Here is a 20,765-nt window from a genome sequence, read left to right on the forward strand (position 1 = left end):
AGGAAACATTTTTCTAAGGTCATGTCCAGGGCTCCGTAGATCCCCTGTTCTCTCTCTCTCTATCTGTTGCACCCTTTTCACCTGCGTAGAACACACGGACCGTGCACACGCACGAACATGCACAGTTCGCTGCATCGCAAAGACAAGAGTCACGACTCACTCATTCATATTCACAGCCACTCCACAGCAAAGGCTCTGAAGACACCTGGCCAGGCAGGGCTTCAGGAAAGGCTTTCAATGCCTGTGTGTTTGTGTGTGCAAACACCGCAGAGAACAAGCAGATCTTCATTTACATGTTACACGCTATCCCAATTTGTCCGGTAAACAAAGTCGAACACAAATTTACCAGAAGTTTTTTTTTTTTTTTTTACCTCCATGTGGCTATAGGCTACTGCCCTACATTTTACAGCACCGCCTCATCATCATCATCAAACTCCAGATTAATAAAAGACCTTGACTCTAGTCAGTGACTTTCATTCAGACGAGCTTTCATGTGACTGTCTGAATTATTCAATCCCCAAACGGACCCCCACTGCTTCCATACAAATTAAGAAAATGATCAGACGCCAGGTGCTACTAATTAAATGCACGTAGGTGAAGATAGAGGGAGGGCTGTGTGTGTTTGTGAGGAACATTAAGGTTATGGAAAAAAGGGAAAGAAAATGATCTGCAGTGAATACTTTGAGCCCATAAGTCAGAAAAGGTCAGTAAAAATATAGATTTCAACTTTCATTGGGTGTCTGTAGATCGTTAAATAGGAAAACGGAAATGTTTCAGTGAGTTTATTGAATGATCTAGATCAGGGGTGTCAAACTCCTTTTGGTTCAGGGGCCACATTCAACCCGTCTGATCTCAAGTGGGCCGGACCAGTAACGTAATAACAAATTGGTCAACTTGTTATCTGTAACTTTGCTTTTGCTTTATTTTGTTTCGTTTTTTTTTTTTTAGCTGGAAAAAAATGCCTCAAACAACCTAATAGCCTAATTACTTATTATTATTATTGTTACATTATTATTATCTTTTTGACAATGACATTTTGGTAATTGTGATGTCATACCTGGTAATTTTTATAGCAATTTAACATCGGTGAGGCTGGTAGGAAACATAATTGCATATTACCCAGACGTGGCACACGCTTGCAAAGAAATGCTGTTTGTTTCTTAATCTCTCGTTATGTCGGTATTTCTTTGCCTTTGCTTCCTCTAGTGGCGGAATTACGCATTGCAGCCATTACTTTAAATAATCATAACTCGCCACAGAAATGGGCTAGAAATTTGATTTTCAAGATCCTTATATTTTTTTTCTCTTTATGAATGGGCCAGATTGAACCATTTGGAAGGCCAGATGCAGCCACTGATTTGTTAGTCTAGACAGGTGGGAAATACAAAATATGAGTAAATTTTCAGACTTTTGTTTTGGCTAAATACTGATTCTTTTAGGAGACAGAATGTGGTGACTGATTTTAGACACAAAAATGTTTTGAGGACAAACATTAGTACAAAACTGTATTAAAAAAAACTAAATTTGATCCCTATTTTTCAGACATATTCTTAAAAACAGTGAAAAATGCAAACGTCATAATTAAATGTGGACTTCTTGACTGTTTGAACTGGTAGATGTTTTTTTTATTATTACAGTGCTGAGGTCATGTGGTGTTTTCTTTTTTGTGGTTTTAACAATTTTAACACTTTTTAATTGTGTATCCGTATTTTTATTGATCGATACATTTTTACCCAGCAATAAATTTATTAAACTTATTTTCCACTTTCAGGTAACTGAATGAAGCAGTTTTAAAGTATTTATGTACTGTTCATTATTTTAGTCAAACATTTTAGTACAGCAAATTCTTGTTTTAATGTTGCACACACCAAAATGACCTTTGTAAATGTGTACCAGTGCCAATAAAGAACTACTTTATCAATAAAGTGTGTTTGCTGCACTTTTTTACTGTGACTTCAGTCTCAAGTTAAGCATCAAAAGCACCAAATCCTTCATCAAAATGGGCTAGAATTTAATCATAAACCAGCATACTTTCATGCACTAACAACTTGGTTGTGGGATGAGAAGTTAGCAGGATCACACAAAACCATGTGTTTAAGGCGTCACCATGGCAACAGACCTGTCAGAGTCAGACGTGTCAAACATGACGTTACGAGTCTCCTATAAATCTTCCAAAGAAATCTTCCAGCCCTTAACACAATATTTACTCTCCGATTTTCCCGGTCAGTGCATCTGCACAAATCCAACACAGTTTTTAAAGCTGCAAAGGAAAGAGGCTTTACATAACAAACATAACGAAAACCGAATGACGCTGAAGTGGACTGCACAGCGCCAGCAGAGCAGGTGTGAGGACAGCACACTGTGATCAGTCTGCAACAGGGAAAGCACTGATAATGAAGCAGGTCTGCTAAAGTAAATCAAACCTGGTTGAAGCTGCTGTTTCTCTGAACTGAAGCTCATTAAAAGGTCACTAATGGCTTTCATTTGAAAAACTTACACCACAAACTTAGTTTCAGGGAACAAAAATTTGTGACTAATTAAGGATTGCTAATAGTTTTATTAATGACAAGAAAGCAAAGAGATTTCTTGAGGTTGCAGACATGTTCGTGTTTATTCAACCCTTTAACATCGGAGCTCCAGTGTTTATGTTCTTTCATTTACTGTAACTTTTCAATCGTTAACACAACAATTCCAGTGGATGCATCTCACACCGCTTGGGGTTAAATATCTCCAGTAAACAGGAGATATTTAAACTGTCAGCAAATCAGACTTTGGACCATCATGTCCTCAAAAGATCTACTTTCACTGGTATATCAGATCAAAACTTGAAAAGATGCTAAAGCTTATATAGCTGAAAGTGAAAGCCGAAAGGTTGCTAAAATATTAGCTAAATGCCAAATTTGCCCCCCCAAAAGGGAAAAATGTCTAATTTTGCCAAAACAGCTAGAACAATGCTAAATCATTAGCTAAACTCCAAATACTTAAAAATATTACTGGAAAAAAAATGTCTAATTTAGCCAAAACAGCTAACATAAGCTGAACTCAAAATTGGCATTAAAAACTGGAAAAAAAATTTAATTTAGCCAAAACAGCCAATATATTTCTAAAATTTTGGCTAAACAAGAAAATCATCAAAAAAATGAAAAACTGGAAAAAATTCTAAATTAGCCAAAACAGCTAGCATAATGCTAAAATGCTAGCTAATCTTTAAATTGGTAAACAAAACCGGGAAAAAATTGTGTGTAATTTCCAGCTCTTAAATATCCCCTGACACTAACTTATCTTCATCTGAGAGCAGGGCTTCACTTGATGACTGCAAACAAGCTTAAAGTGACAGAAGTTTAGCAGAAGAGGAAGAACTTTTTCTAGACATAAGAATTTTATGTCCAGTACAACTAAAATATACATACATTTTGAGGCAATCTACCAATACGGTGATCACGTTGATGTATTAAGACACATTGTAGGTAATGTAAGTTAATGACTAGAACTTACCGAGCTTTCAGCGCAGACAGAGTCGACTTGTCAATCCTGGGAAAAAGCATAAAAAAGTCAGACACACACACAAAAACATTATTGATTTCTCAAAGCAGCAGTCAAATGTATCACTATTAGTGCTTTTATTTCACAGGGATAAAGCACGGCTTTGTCCACTCAGATCAGTAAAAATGTATGACTTCATTTCCACAGCCTCTCCTGAGGCCTCTGGCAATATTTTCAAACAGGCATCTGTCGGCAGTTTGTCCTCTTTGTGATCCTGTCTGTGGCACGCCGTGTTCCATATGCATTCACACAAAAACTGAATATTTCACATTCTGACGGGCATACGGGGTCAACAGGCTCAGCTACACCTGACACTGAGTGAAAAGTCTGACATTTACCAAGGTCGTCTCCCTGCTATGTGCACCGACTGGTTTCTCACTGTGTTTATAGGGGCCATATTCATGCTTCATGACACCATGTTCAGCAACATGTTCACACACTAAACACGGACAATCAGAGCCCAACGTTTTCACTTTTCAGTTCTGCTTCCAAATATTGTGTTCAGGGTTTGTAAATACTCAGACTTTCATCCATAATTCCACCAACAAATTTCCTTAATTTGACACCTGAAACACACATTTTCCTTGTTGTATGGAAATGAACACACGTCTTTTTCAGATCCAAACAAATGCAAAAATATATTTTTTGGCAGCAGCTGAGCTGGACGTCTTAGGGATGATTTGAATGCTTTATGGTGTGACTGAAAGGGACCATAGACGGGGAAACAGCAACAAAAAACAAACACTGTCTGATATTCAAACGCCAGGAAAATAAGCTTAGACTCAACTACAGTTAAACACGCAAAACATGTCCTTTATGAAGCAACGTTCCCATAGTTTGCTGTCAAAAAGAGGAGGAATATTTGCTTCATGCTGCCCCAGTTTGTCAAGTTGACATGTAAAGGTAACATGATGGAGAAAGTGCAAAAATTCACCCTTATTTCTTGTTTCATGTCACTGTTCAATCATATTAGTCACTCATGTTAGGCCTGTTGATTATGAAAGCTAGTAATTTAAAGGGTTTCATTCTCTGATGTTGCGTTCACACTCAGAGGCATCTAGTTTCAAGATGCGATCAATGGTCCTGCGGCGTGTTTTGAGCATCAGGAACGGCGGTCTTGTGGTGTTTTGGGCAAGGCGGAACAGACGTTCTAGCAATGTTTCTAAAGTTTAAACATCTAAACCAATCACTGACCACCGTAGTCTATGATGTATTGATGATGTACTCAATGGAGGAGAGTCTGATCATTCTCCACCTGAAGTTTAGAATATTTTTCTCATTTGAATCAAGATCAAAATGTTTAGTCATTCTATTATTGTTTGTATTCTATGCCTCTAATGTGGGACAGCGGGTCGTCATGCTGGGTCACAGAAGTACCGCTGAAAGCATCCATCATTCAGATGCAGCTCCTGCAGTAGATGGGGAACCTCACCGAACTCGGAGAGTCTCTCAATGATCTCATAAACGTGATTACCGACTTTTGTAGAGCTCTTTAACCCTTGTGCTACCATATTTATGGGGTCCAGATGACCCAAACCTTACAGTGACATGTTATCCAAACATGACAAATGTGGATGAAGATGGACAGGATTTCTGCCACGGACACCAGTGAAAATCAAAAATCATTAAAAATAAAAAATGATGACCCTACTGCAGACATATTTTTGACAATTTAAAATAAACTTGTAGAATACTAAAAATAATGGTCTAAAACCGTCTGTGTGCTGCCCCCTACAGGTTAAATCGAGGTATAGCAGTTGAATTTTGTGATTGGTCAAACCATTTAAGTCCCGCTTCATTTCTTGAAGTCTCACGTCATGATCTGCAGCTCCAGTAATGATAACAGTTCTCCAGCCACACCTCTCTGAGTGGATTTTCAAATTTTGCCTGTGGGCGGAGTCAGCCTCCACCTTCGCTGTTTGGTTACCCTTTAAGCTCTACATTTGGAGACTGATGGAGTTCTGCCAGTCTCTAAACCCCCCAAAACACATCTGTGTTTGAACTTAAGATGATACAATTTTAAACTGCTTAAAAATAAGGTGGTCTCATCCAAGACAAAATGTGGATGCACTTTTCGAGTTCATTTAGGTAAGTAACAATTAATCGGTTTATTCAATTAATCGATTTCTATTCCTACAATCCAACCTGATCAATTTGTTTGAGGCGGGTTGTTAATCAAATCAAATCGACCTATACCCTTATAAAATCAATTTAAAGGGAAAAAAAATATCGTATCGAAATTGGAAAATACCATTTGGATTGAGAGATGGTAGATTAATTTTACTATAACATAAAAACGACCACATGATCAACCATCATTCCAGTCCAATGTGTGAAAACACTGAATTTAGCAGTCATGTGACCATATAGTGTGACAGAATGTTCTAGTGATGTTGTATTATTTTGATGTGGAAAAACAACAGCAGACTGAACTTTATCAAACTAAAATGTGAATGAAAATGACATTCATTACTGTTTACTTGTTTGTTTGCACACATATTTAATTTATTATCTTGAAGAAATACAAAGAATCTGGAAAACTTCACTTTCAGTAACGGGTAGTTATCTCTGAGTCACACTGGTGGAAATATAGGATAAAGATGTCCTGGATCCATTTTGGGTCAGAGAATTGGTTTGTTCAAAATTAATCGACTATGAATTGTATTGTCAACCGCAAATTATGATATGAATTAAATGGTTGTTAAAATAAATCCTTACACTTTTAGATTCGTGAATTAAAAACTGAGCTGTGGATATTGAGAAATACAGTGCATAATTTTACTGAGCAAGTACAGTTAATTCTTTTAAACAACTGAATTAAACAAAAATTTTCACTTTACATTTATGCGTTTATGTTAGTTTCTCCTCTTTTCGAGACATCATTTAAAAAAGTACAGATAAATTGGTAAAGAATGATTTCAACTGAGTGACGTTGCACCTTTCTGTTCCCCTCTGAATTAACACTTCCTCATTTGATATGTTTTTACTGACAGCTATCTGACTGGCGTGCCTTGATTTTTGTCTCAGTGTCACACATTGGTGGTGACTCAGCGGCGCGACGTGCAGCATGGCGTTCTGTCAGGTCCGTTACAGTTTACTGCGACCTGTCAGCGTGGAGGCGCAGCTGCAGGCGCAGCTGGTGAAGGCTAAGTGCTCTGAAGCAGCGCGTCGGTGTCAGAATGATTGGGAACAAGGGAGCTGGCGTGAGAACGCTCCACCCGAGTGTGTCAGAGCATTAAAAGCTAAATGGCCTCCCAGGTAGTCTGCTGCATGATGGGAAGTCCTATTAGCCGGTGTACAGCAGGAACAGAAAGAAAAGAGACTCCAAGTGGGATGGAGGCAACAACAACACAAGTTTTTCACATACAACCAAACTGAACGTTCTCACACACTGAGGGGTTAGAGGTGTGATACAAAAGTCTCCACACCCATCCTTCCTTTTTACATTTCTGTTAGCACCCACCCTTCTACAGCTACATCCCTATAAGTGCTCATATCTTATACTTAGCCTCTAGAAAAGCTAATAGTCTCAATGTTAGTACGCATTCACACTATAGTGATTCTGCTCCTTCCGTACATAAAAACTCAATCACACTTTCAGCGATTTCAGCAATCTTTGTATCAAAATGTTCAGCTTCTTCAAGACATTACTGCTTGTATTTTTAAACTTTATAGTTTTTTGAAATATTAAGCGAAATACGCCCCATAGGAAATGAATGAGAAAGTCTTAAAATCTCCAAATTTTAAGCAGATTAGCAACAAGCCATTAAATATATTCATGGGCTAAATTTTCATCTTTTAAAGTGTGTTTCAAAAAATGTGGAGTTTATCTAATAGTTTAGCAACATGCTTACACTTTTGGATAATTTGTCATCTCCTGGGTTTTTATTAGGCTGATTTAGAGTTTAGCTTCTATAATGACAATGTCAACAAGGTAATGTTTTTGAATAATTTAGCTTACTGAGGAATTTTAGGATATTTTGGAGTTTAGCTAGTATTTAAGCAAAGTGCCATCTTTTTTTCTTGCTAATTTGGCATCTACTAAGGTTTTATATGCTAATTTGGAGTTTAGCTAATATTTTAGCAACATGCTAAGGTTTTTGGCTAATTTGGATTCTACTGAGGTTTCTTTATGCTAATTTGGTTCAGCTAATATTTTAGCAACATGCTAAGGTTTATGGCTAATTTGTTGGGGTCTTTTAAGCTGATTTAGAGTTTTCCTTTTATTTTAGCAACAGGCCAACGTTTTTGAGGAATTTCAGACTATTTTGGAGTTTAGCTAGTATTTAAGCAATGTGCCACCTTCTTTTTTTTTTGCTAATTTGGATTCTACTGAGGTTTCTTTATGCTAATTTGGTTCAGCTAATATTTTAGCAACATGTTAACATTTTACACTGTTTAGTTTACAAAGGAATTTTAGGGTGGAGCTTAGCTTGCATTCAAGTAACGAGCTAGCTTTTTTTGGCTAATTTGGCATCTACTGAGGTTTTTTTGGGGGGCTAATTTTGAGTTTAGCTCATATTTAAGCAACATGCGAAATATTTTTGCAAAATTGGCATGTATTAGGGATTTTTAAGACATTTTACTACAATTTTTTCAGAAATTTAGGTAACTTCAGCGCTGTTTCATGGTTCTTTAACAAAATTTCCAGGCTTTTAACAAATTTTACACATAGCTTTTGCATTTTCAGCTAATCCCTTCATCAATAAAGTAAATTGCGCCACCATTTTCAGCAAAAAGCTTCAGCATCTTCAGTGGTTACTTTTAGCAAAAAGCATTCACACTAGTATTATAGTGATGCAACTTTTCTAGTTTAACATAAATATAAACTTTAGAAGGAACATACCATCCAAATCCTCCGAATGAAACACTTCTCCTCCTCAGCATTTTGTCCAAGTGTCCTCAGCAGTTGTGCACTCTGCAGCTTCTTTTTCAGGTCTCTGCTGCTGGTTTACCAGCCTTTTTTTCACAAACTGTGCACTTTCTTTGGCTCACTCTGACCCTCCGTCCCGGCCCACCTCCCTCCTGGTTCTTCCTTCTGTTTGCCCTCTTTTCCCCCTCTCTCTCTTGCTCTCTTTTTCTTGTGTTCTGCCCCCACCTGCCTCTCCAGAACTGTCGTTTTTTTCCACTTTTGCCACCTGACCCGTCAGCCCCTTTTTCCTGAAACACCACTTTGCTCTTTGGCTTCAGCCGGCTCACATAAACAGTTGCGGCCGACACATACAGGTATACACATGTCAGAGGAGGAGGAGCGAGTGAGGAGGGGTCACGGAGTCACTGTGGGTTTGTTCCTCTCGCCGTTTGAGGATGCGCTCCAGCTCTGTAATCACACCCATCAACACAACAACACACTTGTGTGTGTGTGTTTGTCTGCTGTCCACCAGGAAGCAGACACTTCCTGTACTGAAAGACCCTTCAGTCACACAGACGTCATACTCAGCCTTCGCATTGCATTTGGACTCATACAGTAACTCCACTCACCCAAACATCCCAGCTGATTATTTCAGGTTAGAGTTTGATCCTTCATATTAGTCTATTTTTAAAACAAAAGACAAGCTGCTGCGCATAGAAACTACCACACTGTGGCCAAAGGGAGTGTCCTTCCTCACACCCTTCCTGTTCCCTCCAGAGATGACAAGTCTCATTTTCAGAGTTCACTGTGTTCAGCTCTGACAGAGCAGCAACTGAAAAAAGAACTTTCTACTCTGACGCACGTGTGCAGCTACATTTCAGTTTGCATTGTCAGTATTCCACTCCACACTGCATTGTAGATGACACTTTGGTGAAATGATGAAGTTCTAAATGGATTATGTTGGCATTGTGTCTGTGCTCTGAATTATTAAGCATTCTTTTGTTTGATGGAGAGTGTGTCTATGTAGGGGGTGTTTCACACATCCGACAGAGGCATAGAGTATTCGGTATTTACTGTTCTGAATTCTTCCTCTTTTTCTGCGTTTTTCAACTCTTCATGAGAGCTGCTCGTTTAAACTAACTGATGTTTATGCAATTTTTTAGGATGTTTTCGTGTAGTTTTTGGCCTGTTGAGGGTTACAGAAATGAAGAGCTGCATGTTAAAGAACCACTCTGATATAAACTGTGTTTTTAACATGTTCCTCTGGCATTTGTCTGATGATGGAGGACATATATGAAGAAACGTGAGCTGAAAATTGCAATCTGACTATTTCTTTATTGAAATCAGATGACTAAATGAAGTGGTCTTAATCAAAACAAAAAAAAATATCCATAATAGTAACGATAATACATCCTGGAACACTACATTACATAATGCTGCATATAAATCAGTCATTTTGCTTTCATATTAAAACTTAAAGCAAGCAACACTTAAATACTTTTTCAGATCATTATCTAATAAATTCAACTTTTTGACCCTAGTAAAGGAGATAGTCATCCTTTGCTCAAATGAAGTTTTTACCTTAGGTACTTTAAAGTAATAATTTCTTCTATTTATTTTATTTATGACAAAAAGATGTCATAAACCGAAAGACACAAAGAACATACATTTTTAAATTCCAATAGTCTCGACTTCAGAAATAGTTCTGAGGTCTGCTCATTGTAGTGAGTCTTATGCATTATCCGTAAAGATTTTAAAATTTTTTTGCAAAACTTTTAAAAGTTCTAGGTTTGAATCATGAGAATTAATCCAGAGTTCCAAACAATATGAAAAATACGGTAAAATCAAGGAGAAATACAAAACATGCTTGGCTTGGTAATTAAACAAATATTTTACTTTGCTGAAAAAAGAAAAGATTTTTCCTTTTTTTTAAGGTATTATGTTGTTTCCATTTTACATTTTCTTAAAAATGATCCCCAATATTGTCCCTATTTTAACACCAATGCACATTAATTTAATATTTGAAATACATTTTTGTTACTGAAACACATAACTGTTTGGTTTAAATTGAGTTTGTTTCCATTGAACCATTTCTGAAGTAAAATAATTTCTTGTTCAATAGTAGAAACTAATTTACTTAAGTTTTTCCATGACAAACAAAAAAAAATCTGTCTTGTCTGCAACCAGTGCAAATTGCAACATTTTTATACATCAAAAAGATCAATTAATTGTAAAATAAAAAAATGGGTCCCAGTATGGAGCCTTGTGGATCACCACAATGTATTTTTTGGTGACTTGATAACTGTCCAGTCACATTCCACATACTGCTGACGATTATATAAGTAACTAATCACCCGTTGCATTGCAACACCTCCAAAGATTGGAACTTAGCCAACAGAATATTGTGATCAGTTGTGTCAAAGTGCTTCTTTAGATCAAAGAAAACACTAATTGTACTATCTTCAGTATTTTTTTACAATGTTAAGACCATTGAACAATTATCTCAGAAACCAATACTGATTGTCATTTAAAGGCTAGCGTTAGAGGGTGTAAACAGATGGATGATGGGAAGTGAGGGATAGCAAACTCCACATCAACACTCTCGCCCACAATTCAGAGGTGAATTTCCAATTAACTTCTTCTGCTGTGCAGAAACCAATTTCCTGGAAAACAATGCAAGTTTTTTTGATTATGGCCAGTGTTGGGACTAACGCCGTTTAAGTATAACGGCGTTACTAACGGCGTTATAAATCAAGTAATTTAGTAATCTAACTAATTACTTTCATCCTCGCTGTAACGCCGTTATAGTTACTTCGTGTAAATCCCGGCGCGTTACTTCAAAGTTTGATGATCTTGCTGGAGCTGGGCGCTTCGCACCCAAAAGTTGCTTGTGTTGCGCGCCATTTACACAGGGCGCGAAAGCAGAGAGAACAGAGAGACAGAGAGCAGCTCATCTTAGCAGAAACGGGGTAATATTTATAAAACACACAACACAGACAGACACGAGCGCACACAGATCAGCGCAGTGAGCAGACTCCGGAGCGAGTGGGTGGGGCTGCGGGATTTTGGGAGAGAAAAAAGAGATGCAAAGAGCTGCTCCTCTTAGCAGAAATATGGGTTAATAATTGTAGTTTATTAATTTACCCACACACAGACAGATAGTGACCAGCAGCCAGGGACCAGCACACACTCACAGCACCTGAGCAAATGTAGTTCAACGCAAGAAGAGGATTCATTTTGCTTTGAGGAAGATGAGGAGAACACCTCCACAAGTGCTGAAAGCCAAGTGGCTGATTATTTAAGATCTACCTCACACAGACTGGAATCCCTGAGTGGCTATTCCTACATCAAAAAAATTTCTCTACGTCACAATGCAGCCACTCCCTCTAGTGCACCTGTAGAGAGACTGTTTAGCCTTGGGAAACTTGTCTTTTCACCAAAGAGGAACAGGCTCTCAGACCAAAGATTTGAGAAGTTGCTACTTTTGCGCTACAATCAGTGGTTCAAAAATTAAAGCATTGAAACCATTCAACTGGCTGCTTATGCTGGTGGCATTGATAAAGTTCAGGTTAAGGTGCAATAAAAGAATGTTTAAATGATCAGACATAAAGTATTGTTTCTGTGCTCCTAAATATTCTTGTTAGGATACTTGTGTTATGTTGATACTTGGAACCTTTACTTTTATTTTTATACAAAGTTTGGTTTAATCTAAGTTTATTATTGTTGATATTTATATTTTGCGTGTATTGTTGTTAAAATTTTATAAAGACAATGTTAAAGCTGTGGTGTGATATAAATAAAGACAGCAGAGATTTTGTTACTTGACAGTTATTTATAATTGTTTATTGTTTTGCACTTTCAGTTTTTTAAGCCATTTTGTTTAATTATAGTTGTAGGTAAGATACTTGAAGTATGTTAATAGTTGAAACGTTTACCTTTTTTGTGTGAAGTTACATTTTTTATATACCACTTGTTGCAGTGTTTTGTGTGATAATTCTGACAAATAAATATTGAAAATTCTTTCCCTAAACCCTCTCTCATGTGTATCCTAAACTTAGACAATATGACTCCATTGGAAAACTATACCAGTATACTATTGTCGGTTATCATCTATTATTGAATGTAAATTATTTTTTTTATTTGTAACGCAGGAAAAAATACAAAATATTACCATGAATTTAAAACGAGTTACTTTGCCAAGTAACTAATTACTTTAAAGATGCAGTAATTGAGTTACTAACTCAATTACTTTATGGGAGAAGTAACTAGTAACTATAACTAATTACTTTTTTGAAGTGAGATGCCCAACACTGATTATGGCTAAAAACAGCACAATCATGATTAGCCCTTCTGCTATCTTTGGGGTCCAGATGACTCCAACCACATATTGATGTGTGATTCCTTCCATGACAAATGTGGACAAAGGGGGACAGGATTTTATTTCTGCCATGGACATTAGTGAAACTCAACAATCAATGATAAAAAGTTCAGCGCACTGTCTTGTGGGGTCCAGATGACCCCACTTTTAATGTAAACAAGCCTAGGAGAGCGGAAGGGTTAAAAGACCACTGGCAATGTTTTGAAAATACATCCAAAGGTAATAAGTGGTCCTACAGGGAGCACAGGTGTGTCTTGCAGTTTCCTTAAGGTTCGTGCAGCCATCTCAAGGTACATCACGAAAATGGAACGTACCACTGTTGTGCGTGAGGTAGGTAAAGTATGTGTAAGTATGTCAGATGTAGGTGACGCTGTTGTACGGTTTCCCAAAGCTGAGTCTACTCATTAGTGAGTTGCAAGCACTGACTCCTTACTGACCGTGTGCAAATGCCACAAAAAGGGGTGGTCAGGTGATTTGTAAAGACCCATGAGATGCCCTTAGGAAGTCCACACAGACTACACTGTAATTGTCTAATAATTTAATGTCTAGGGCTGCACGGTGGCGCAGTGGTTAGCGCTCTCGCCTCACAGCGAGAAGGCCCCGGTTCGAATCCCGGCTGGGACCTTTCTGTGTGGAGTTTGCATGTTCTCCCCGTGCATGCGTGGGTTTTCACCGGGGACTCCGGCTTCCTCCCACCGTCCAAAAACATGCCTCATAGGTTAATTGGTGACTCTAAATTGCCCCTAGGTGTGAATGTGAGAGTGAATGGGTGTGTGATTGAGGCCCTGCAACAGACTGGCGACCTGTCCACGGTGTACCCCGCCTTCGCCCATCAGTAGCCGGGATAGGCTCCGGCGCCCCGCGACCCCGAAAGGGACACAGCGGTCTAGAAGATGGATGGAATTTAATGTCTAACAGAAGGGTGCACGCACAGAGCACACAACAGGCATGCACCGGACACTTGAACAGCAGAAATAGGCTCCTCGTGAAGTGTGCAGGTTTCTGTACGACATGTCTCCCCTACCTTACTCTAATGTGTTGTTCAAGTGTTCATTACGACCTGTTGATTGCAGAAGAAAAATATGCAAAAAAAAAAAAAAGTTTGTTCTACAGGCTCACCCAGTGGACTACGATCTTAAGTTTTCTGAAAATCTGCCCAACACAAGGAGCTCTCAGCCCACATCTGTTGGCCCAGCTGTTGGACAGGACAAGTTAAAAAAAAAAAAAAAAAAAAAAAAGTTTTCTGAAAGCTACCTGCATGCCCTTTACAGAATTGCCCATTTTTTGTCCACAGTCATATCATCCTGTAAGGGTAGTTCTATACTGCAAATGAAAAATAAACTGAACTGCCAAAAAATAAAAACATAGGGTCTATACATAATAGAAAAACAAAAAATGCACTATGAGGCCACTATTTAGAAAACACATATTAGTAATCTATAGTCATATTAATGCAGCTTGTTGAAGCTCAAAGTGAACACTGAAACATCAGTGACAGAATGTTTGTCTCTAGATGTGGTATTGTTGAAAAAAGGCCAAACAGACCAGCTCTCTGCAGCTGTGCTCCAGTTTTAACATGCCTTTCTCAATGCTGCAGCAGAAATCATAACTTGTAAGCAACTTTTTTGCAATCTTTTGTTTTGTGAATGAGTCACAACGAACTGCAGCATCAGTTACTTGTTGCTAGCTGTACAAGGTGAGTTTCTACTGCTGCGACGTGTCTGCAGCGATGCTTGACGTGGTTGTAATTCCACTCCTCAGCATCAGCACTGCAATGACCTCCGGCCGCAAAACACTATTTTCCCCAAGACAAGATATTTTTTACTGGATGTTTTTTTTATCTGTAGCATTGCAAGTAATGCAATGCTTGTAACTAAACTTAAAGAATAAACATCAAAACTTTAACAAAGTAGCTAAAATGTAAATTAGGTTACTATCAGGACAAAAAAACTGTGAGATTAACAAAGATGAACTAATGACACAAATTCTATAAGAGTTTATAGATAAAATGGCCATAATCTAAGATTGGAAACTCTTCATTTTAAATGCATGCTGATTAGAAAGTGCTTTTGATCTCTGAAAATCTATCGTAATTTTTTGACTCTTCAACTATGGTCCCATATCTCAAAATGCCATTATTTTGAAACTTTTTGCAAATTTTTTTTTTAACAAATTCGTCAGGTGACTGTACATATTTGTAATGGAGAGGTGGCAGTTGCATTCTTACATGCTGTGAGTTGGCAAAATGTTTTAAGAAAAAGTTAAGATTAAATAATAATTTATTAGATTTATCTGTGCTTTTCCAGACGCTCAAAGTGCTCACAATGAATATCCATTATTCATTGACACCTCATTCATACTTGGTGATGGTAAACTACTACAGTAGCCACAGCTGCCCTGGGGCAGTCTGACAGAGGCGTGGCTGCCAGTACGCGCCTACGGCCCCTCTGACCATCACCGGAACATTCATACGCATTCACACACCAGTGGAGGCACACTGGAGGCAAGTTGGGTTAAGTGCCTTGCCCAAGGACATAACGACACTTGGCTGGCGGGAGCGAGGGTCAAACCACCTATCCGTCGATAATTGGCCGACCTGCTATACCACTTGAGCCACTGTCACCCTAAATGGCGACGGCATCAGTCTGTGGCTGCCAGAGCACATTTGGAGGTTGCATGGTGGCAGTCTAGTGATTGATGGGAGGATCTCTAAGGTCACCAAAATCCTCTGATGATTGGCTGATTTCAAACTACCACCCTCCACCCACCCACCTGCCCTGATACTGCCATCCCACTACCACCATCAGATTTTTGGCCGGCGTTGGACAGTTTTTAACCCAATTTTAGTAGTTTATGCAATCTCCTAAGATGTTTTCTCTGCTTGATGCATGCCAATGACTTGACCCTTCCCAAACAGACTAACATCTTTTCCACGACCACGGGATGTGTCTTTCCACATGGTTGTTTAGGAAATGAGAAGCAACTCATTGCACCAGTTGGGTTTAAATAACTTGTTGCCAGCTGAAAGATAATCGCCCATGCAGTAATTATGCAATAGGAGACTTGTACCTATTTGCATAGTTAAATCCTGGTGGCGACTTTTTTTTTGGCTAGGCATTTAATAATCTGGAAACTGCAAAAAAATTGCTGACAGTGTTGTTTAATTGAACCAGTCAAAGGCGTATCTTCATTCTTATGAGAACTCATCCAGTTCTTTTTTTTTTGGACCATAATGTGCATTTAAAAACATTGGGCAGCAAAACTATTGTGACTTCACTAAACTTTATTTTGTGGCAAATGTGTTAGGATTGATTACAATTAGAACAAGAAAAGTAGAAATGTTCTAAATATTGACGGCTAAATACTTTCATAGTCCCTTGTTTTCTTTTGTGCATGACAATTCCAATCTTTACTTTGCATACTGTGTGTGGTTTCAGTTTTCTCCCTGCGTCAGATGAGTAGGTGTTTGTAATAAAGTTATTTTAGATCAAGATAAATGCCTGCATTGCTGCTTCTTATGAGTTTTGGGAGATAAATGACTTTAACCAGGTTGCCAAGTAGACAGTAGATTCAGGTGTGTCATATTGAATGAGTATCTGTGATCATTGGTGTCAGAAATAGAAATCTGTGTCTCTCGTGAAATGTAGGCACATAAAATACAACAATGATACAACTAAACAACTGGATACAGTAGGGCTGTAATGATTATTCAACGCAATCAATCGATTCATCTTCCTTTGATTCAACCAGATCAACCGGCAAGTTGGAAATTGACTCAACCCATATCACTAAATCATTGCTTCAAAAGGAAAAAATACAATTAAATTGATTTTGGTTTATTATTCTATAATGTAAAAACAAACAAGTGTCATCACAGCGAATAACACAACCTAAAATGATCAAGTCAACATGATACGACAATTTTGTCACACGTCTTTGTAAAATTTTGTTTCTAGTATTTGGACATTTACTGTACATTTATTAGTACCAAAGTTTACCATTCTGCAAGAGTCTAGGGGTGAAGCTAAAGTAGAAAAATGCTGGAAAATGATCAAACTTTTAGACCATAAAATTATTTGTAATTATTCATAAAAATACAAAAAAAAATAGATTATAGCATTACGTGCAAAAATGCAAGTGTTAATGCAGTAAGCTGAATGTGGCTGCTGAAGATGCTGGAGCTGATAGATGAAAATGCTGAAACTGAAATCTAGTGAAAATATTAGCTAAATGCCAAATTAACCATAAAACTGGAAAATGTTGATGTTTTCCAAAACAGTACTATAATACTAATATTAGCCAAACACTAAATTTGCCAAAAGAACTTTAAAAAAGTCTAAGTTTCCCAAAACAGCTAGGATACTGCTAAAATATTAGCTAAACCCAAAATTTACCTAAATAACTTTAAAAAAGTCAAATTCTGCCAAAATAGCTAGCATACTGCTAAAATATTAGCTAAACTCCGAATTTGCCTAGTCAAATCAAAATGTCTAATTTTGCCAAAACAGCTAGTATAATGCTGCTTTGCCTGGTTAAAATACAAAAAGTCTAATTTTGACCAAACAACTAGCATATTGCTCAAACATTAGATAAACTCCAAATTGGCCTTAAAAAATTGAAAAATGTCTAAATTAACCAAAATCAGCAAGGATATTACAAAATGAAGAGCTAAATGCCAAATTACCCTATAAAAAACAGTAGTTGCTGAACATCTTAAAGTTTGAATGGTATCTAGATGAAAGATTACGAAAGTTCACACGTTTCAAAGTGCACAAAGTTTTTGGAGGATTTGGGCAATTTCTCATTCATTTCCTATGAGGCATATTTTGCTCAATATTAAAAGAACTATAAGGTTTATAAACACCAAGAGTAGAAGCAGGAATGTCCTGAACAAGCTGAACGTTTTGATAGTAAGATTGCTGAAATCACTGAAAGTGTGATTTAGTTTTTACATGATGAAAGACGTACGGACAGGAGCAGGAATCCTCAAATAATCACAGACTATAATATGGAAGCAGTGATCACTATCACAGCCCAGCACAATGCGGGTAACGCGTTGAGTGATGTTCATCTTGTTGCTATGGTTTTAAAGGACCGCCTGAAAGTTATAAACCAAAAGCAGAAGATGTGACACACAGCAGGGAGAACACAGTGTTTCAACGTTAATTCACATTCCCAACATTAACTCCTTCTTGCCTGAAATATTTCCAATCATATATATAAAAAAAAAAATTCAATGTTATTTCTGTTCAAGGTGACCATAAATTAAGCTTAGTCCTGGACGTATTGGTACGTTGCAAATTAGAAACATACAAAGTGGGAGTATGAGGAAGACTGTGTTGAGAGTCGTTCAAAGGCACACTAGGCTCAAGTACACCAAGAAATTGTGATGACAAAACAATATGGTTTAAGTGTGAAGGCTGCATAAAGAAGAGGTGGGCATTAAGAGTGACTCACACAATTTCCCCATTTGTTGATACAAAGATGACATGGATGGACGGAAGAAAACACATCTGGAGTTGAGCAAGTAGATTACACTTTAAGGTTAAAAAATACTGACAGTGAGATTCAATAGCAGCCAATGTGCAACATTAAGAAAGAGCTCTGATAAACGAAACAGGAGCAACCGAACACATTATTAATAGGGGTGTAAAAAAACTATATCAATACAAATTTGGTGATACTTATATCGATAAAAAATTCTGCAACGCCAAATATATAATGGCAAAGCTGCATTCACTGAATGTGATTCGGGTGTCAGGGGCGACCAGTTTCAATGCTAAGTTAATAGTATAGACACGATCTGAGGTCTTACGCCGTGATTTCAGCGTAGGGCACGGCATCGGTCCAGTAGCAGCGCAATCTCGACAGTGTGGCACGCCCAGAGCTCAAAACTCTGATATGAAAATACGGGATCTTAAGCACATTCAAGCGCTCTTCTTCGTCCAGTCACACTGCTTCATCACACTGCTTCATCACACTTCAATGTTTCTGGAAAGAATTGGTAACGTTTTTATTTATTTTTTTAAGTAATTTTTGAAGCCTCTATTAAGGCACCTGAACTGTTTTTAAAGTCCCAAGTTTGGCAACATTCAGCAGTGATAAAAAAAAAAAACAAACAGTGCATTATTTTCCTAACCACACTTGTAGAACAATTTTTATTAAGGCAAATGTATTCTTTTTTTCCTTATATTGAAAAATATTGAGTGAAAATCAAACAACATTGAGTGTTAAAAAAATATTTCTTAATTTACCAATTTGCTTGGTTAAAATTAACCTGTGTATGAGATGAGATACAGAGATTAATGTTCTAATCATGAAATACAATGTATTTTATCATNTCATCACACTGCTTCATCACACTTCAATGTTTCTGGAAAGAATTGGTAACTTTTTATTTTATTTAATTTTTTCTTTTAAGTAATTTTTAAGGCACCTGAACTGTTTTTAAAGTCCCAATTTGGCAACATTCAGCAGTGTTAAAAACAAACAGTGCATTATTTTCCTAACCATACTTGTAGAACAATTTTTATTAATGCAAATTTATTCTTTTTTTCCTTATATTGAAAAATATTGAGTGAAAATCAAACAACATTGAGTGTTGAAAAAATATTTCTTAATTCACCAATTTGCTTGGTTAAAATTAACCTGTGTATGAGATGAGATACAGAGATTAATGTTCTAATCATGAAATACAATGTATTTTATCATTTTATTAATTTGAAAGATGTATTAATATTCTAACAAAGTTTTTTCTTTAAAAGAAAGTATTGGCATATATTGGGATACGTATTGTTTTGCGACACTTGTATTGTGATATGTATCGTATCAACAGACTCTTCTCAATACACACCTTAATTATTAACATCATAAAAAACGTAAGAGCCTCACAGATATTTGAAAACCTCAAACACACTAGCATAAACGATCCAATATAATGCTAAAGGGGAAGCTGTAACGTTCATGCATTTTGCAAAAGGCCACTAGAGCTCACCACAGAGGAAAGTTAATCTGGCAGAAGAAAAAAAAAGCTCTCACAGTAACATTGCTCCTGGGGCTCAAGCGATGCCCGTTGCTTTATTTGTTGAGCTTTATTAGTAAACCAATGAACACAGTAGCTTAGGACAGTAGCCATCCGAAAAATATACATAAATAAGACAAAGGCTACACAAAAAACAATAAAAGGGAAATATGGCAAACTAGTTAATCGTATGCCTCAGCTCAGAGAGCCAATCAGATGACCTCATCATTAAAGGGCACCTGAAAATCCCAAAAGAACAACTCCACACCTTCAACCATTACAAAACACTGGTTGACAGTACAGGACAGTGATGGAAAGCAACACTTAGAGCTGTATTTTTCTTTATATCACTGGCCCTGGGTATTTTTCCATAAAAAACTGGGAACAACAGTCACTTTTAAACAAAGGATGGAATATGTTGATCAGTAAGGAAATAACTAACTTTATATAGCTAGTTATGTATGAAACATTATAGATGTATAATGCACCTGTCATGGTTTATAAACATGGCATGGTATTAGGGGTGGGCGATATGACGATATAAAACCGTCTTACGATCTCCAAAGCTGACGATATGTCATTTTTGAGAGATAGTTTTATCACGATCTTCTACGAAAAGCTGCAAGAGCGAGAAGGCAAAAGCTTGTTGACTGCCTGTGACTTTCCAGAAATCCAAGCTGCTCCTCCTCCTCCCCCTCCATGATGTCTCTTCTTGTTATCAATGACATGTATTACTGGATTGGAAGTCACGTGACATACGGACTGTGCTAAAGTGGGTGCTAGCAATTCGAGAGTTGCATGCTAGTTTAGTTCTTCGATGTATTTTTTTAATAATGTTTCATGTTTTAAAACATAGCAGATGTTAACCTGCACAAAAACGGATGGAAATTCATGTTGGAAACACGTAAAATGTGCGGTCAAGATGCACGTTGCTGCATTGTTTAGCTAGCTCGTGGCTAGCTACTTTAAGA

The 20,765-nt window shown here is 37.4% G+C and overlaps 1 protein-coding gene across 4 annotated transcripts in view; it reads right to left on the bottom strand.

The window, feature by feature from the left end:
- rap1gap2a (RAP1 GTPase activating protein 2a) overlaps window positions 1-20,765 on the bottom strand; it is a 149,164-nt gene that overhangs the window by 107,590 nt on the left and 20,809 nt on the right. For 3 of the 4 annotated variants that reach the window (XM_024276478.2, XM_036215054.1, XM_036215055.1), the window contains one exon: window positions 3,496-3,531. In XM_024276478.2, coding sequence (XP_024132246.1) covers window positions 3,496-3,531 — 36 coding nt within the window. Of the gene's footprint in view, window positions 1-3,495; window positions 3,532-8,389; window positions 8,809-20,765 lie in introns of those variants that run through there. The other variant, XM_024276480.2, reaches the window with a different exon arrangement.

The sequence above is a fragment of the Oryzias melastigma genome, linkage group LG13, assembly GCF_002922805.2.
Source record: "Oryzias melastigma strain HK-1 linkage group LG13, ASM292280v2, whole genome shotgun sequence".
Classification (NCBI taxonomy): domain Eukaryota; kingdom Metazoa; phylum Chordata; class Actinopteri; order Beloniformes; family Adrianichthyidae; genus Oryzias; species Oryzias melastigma.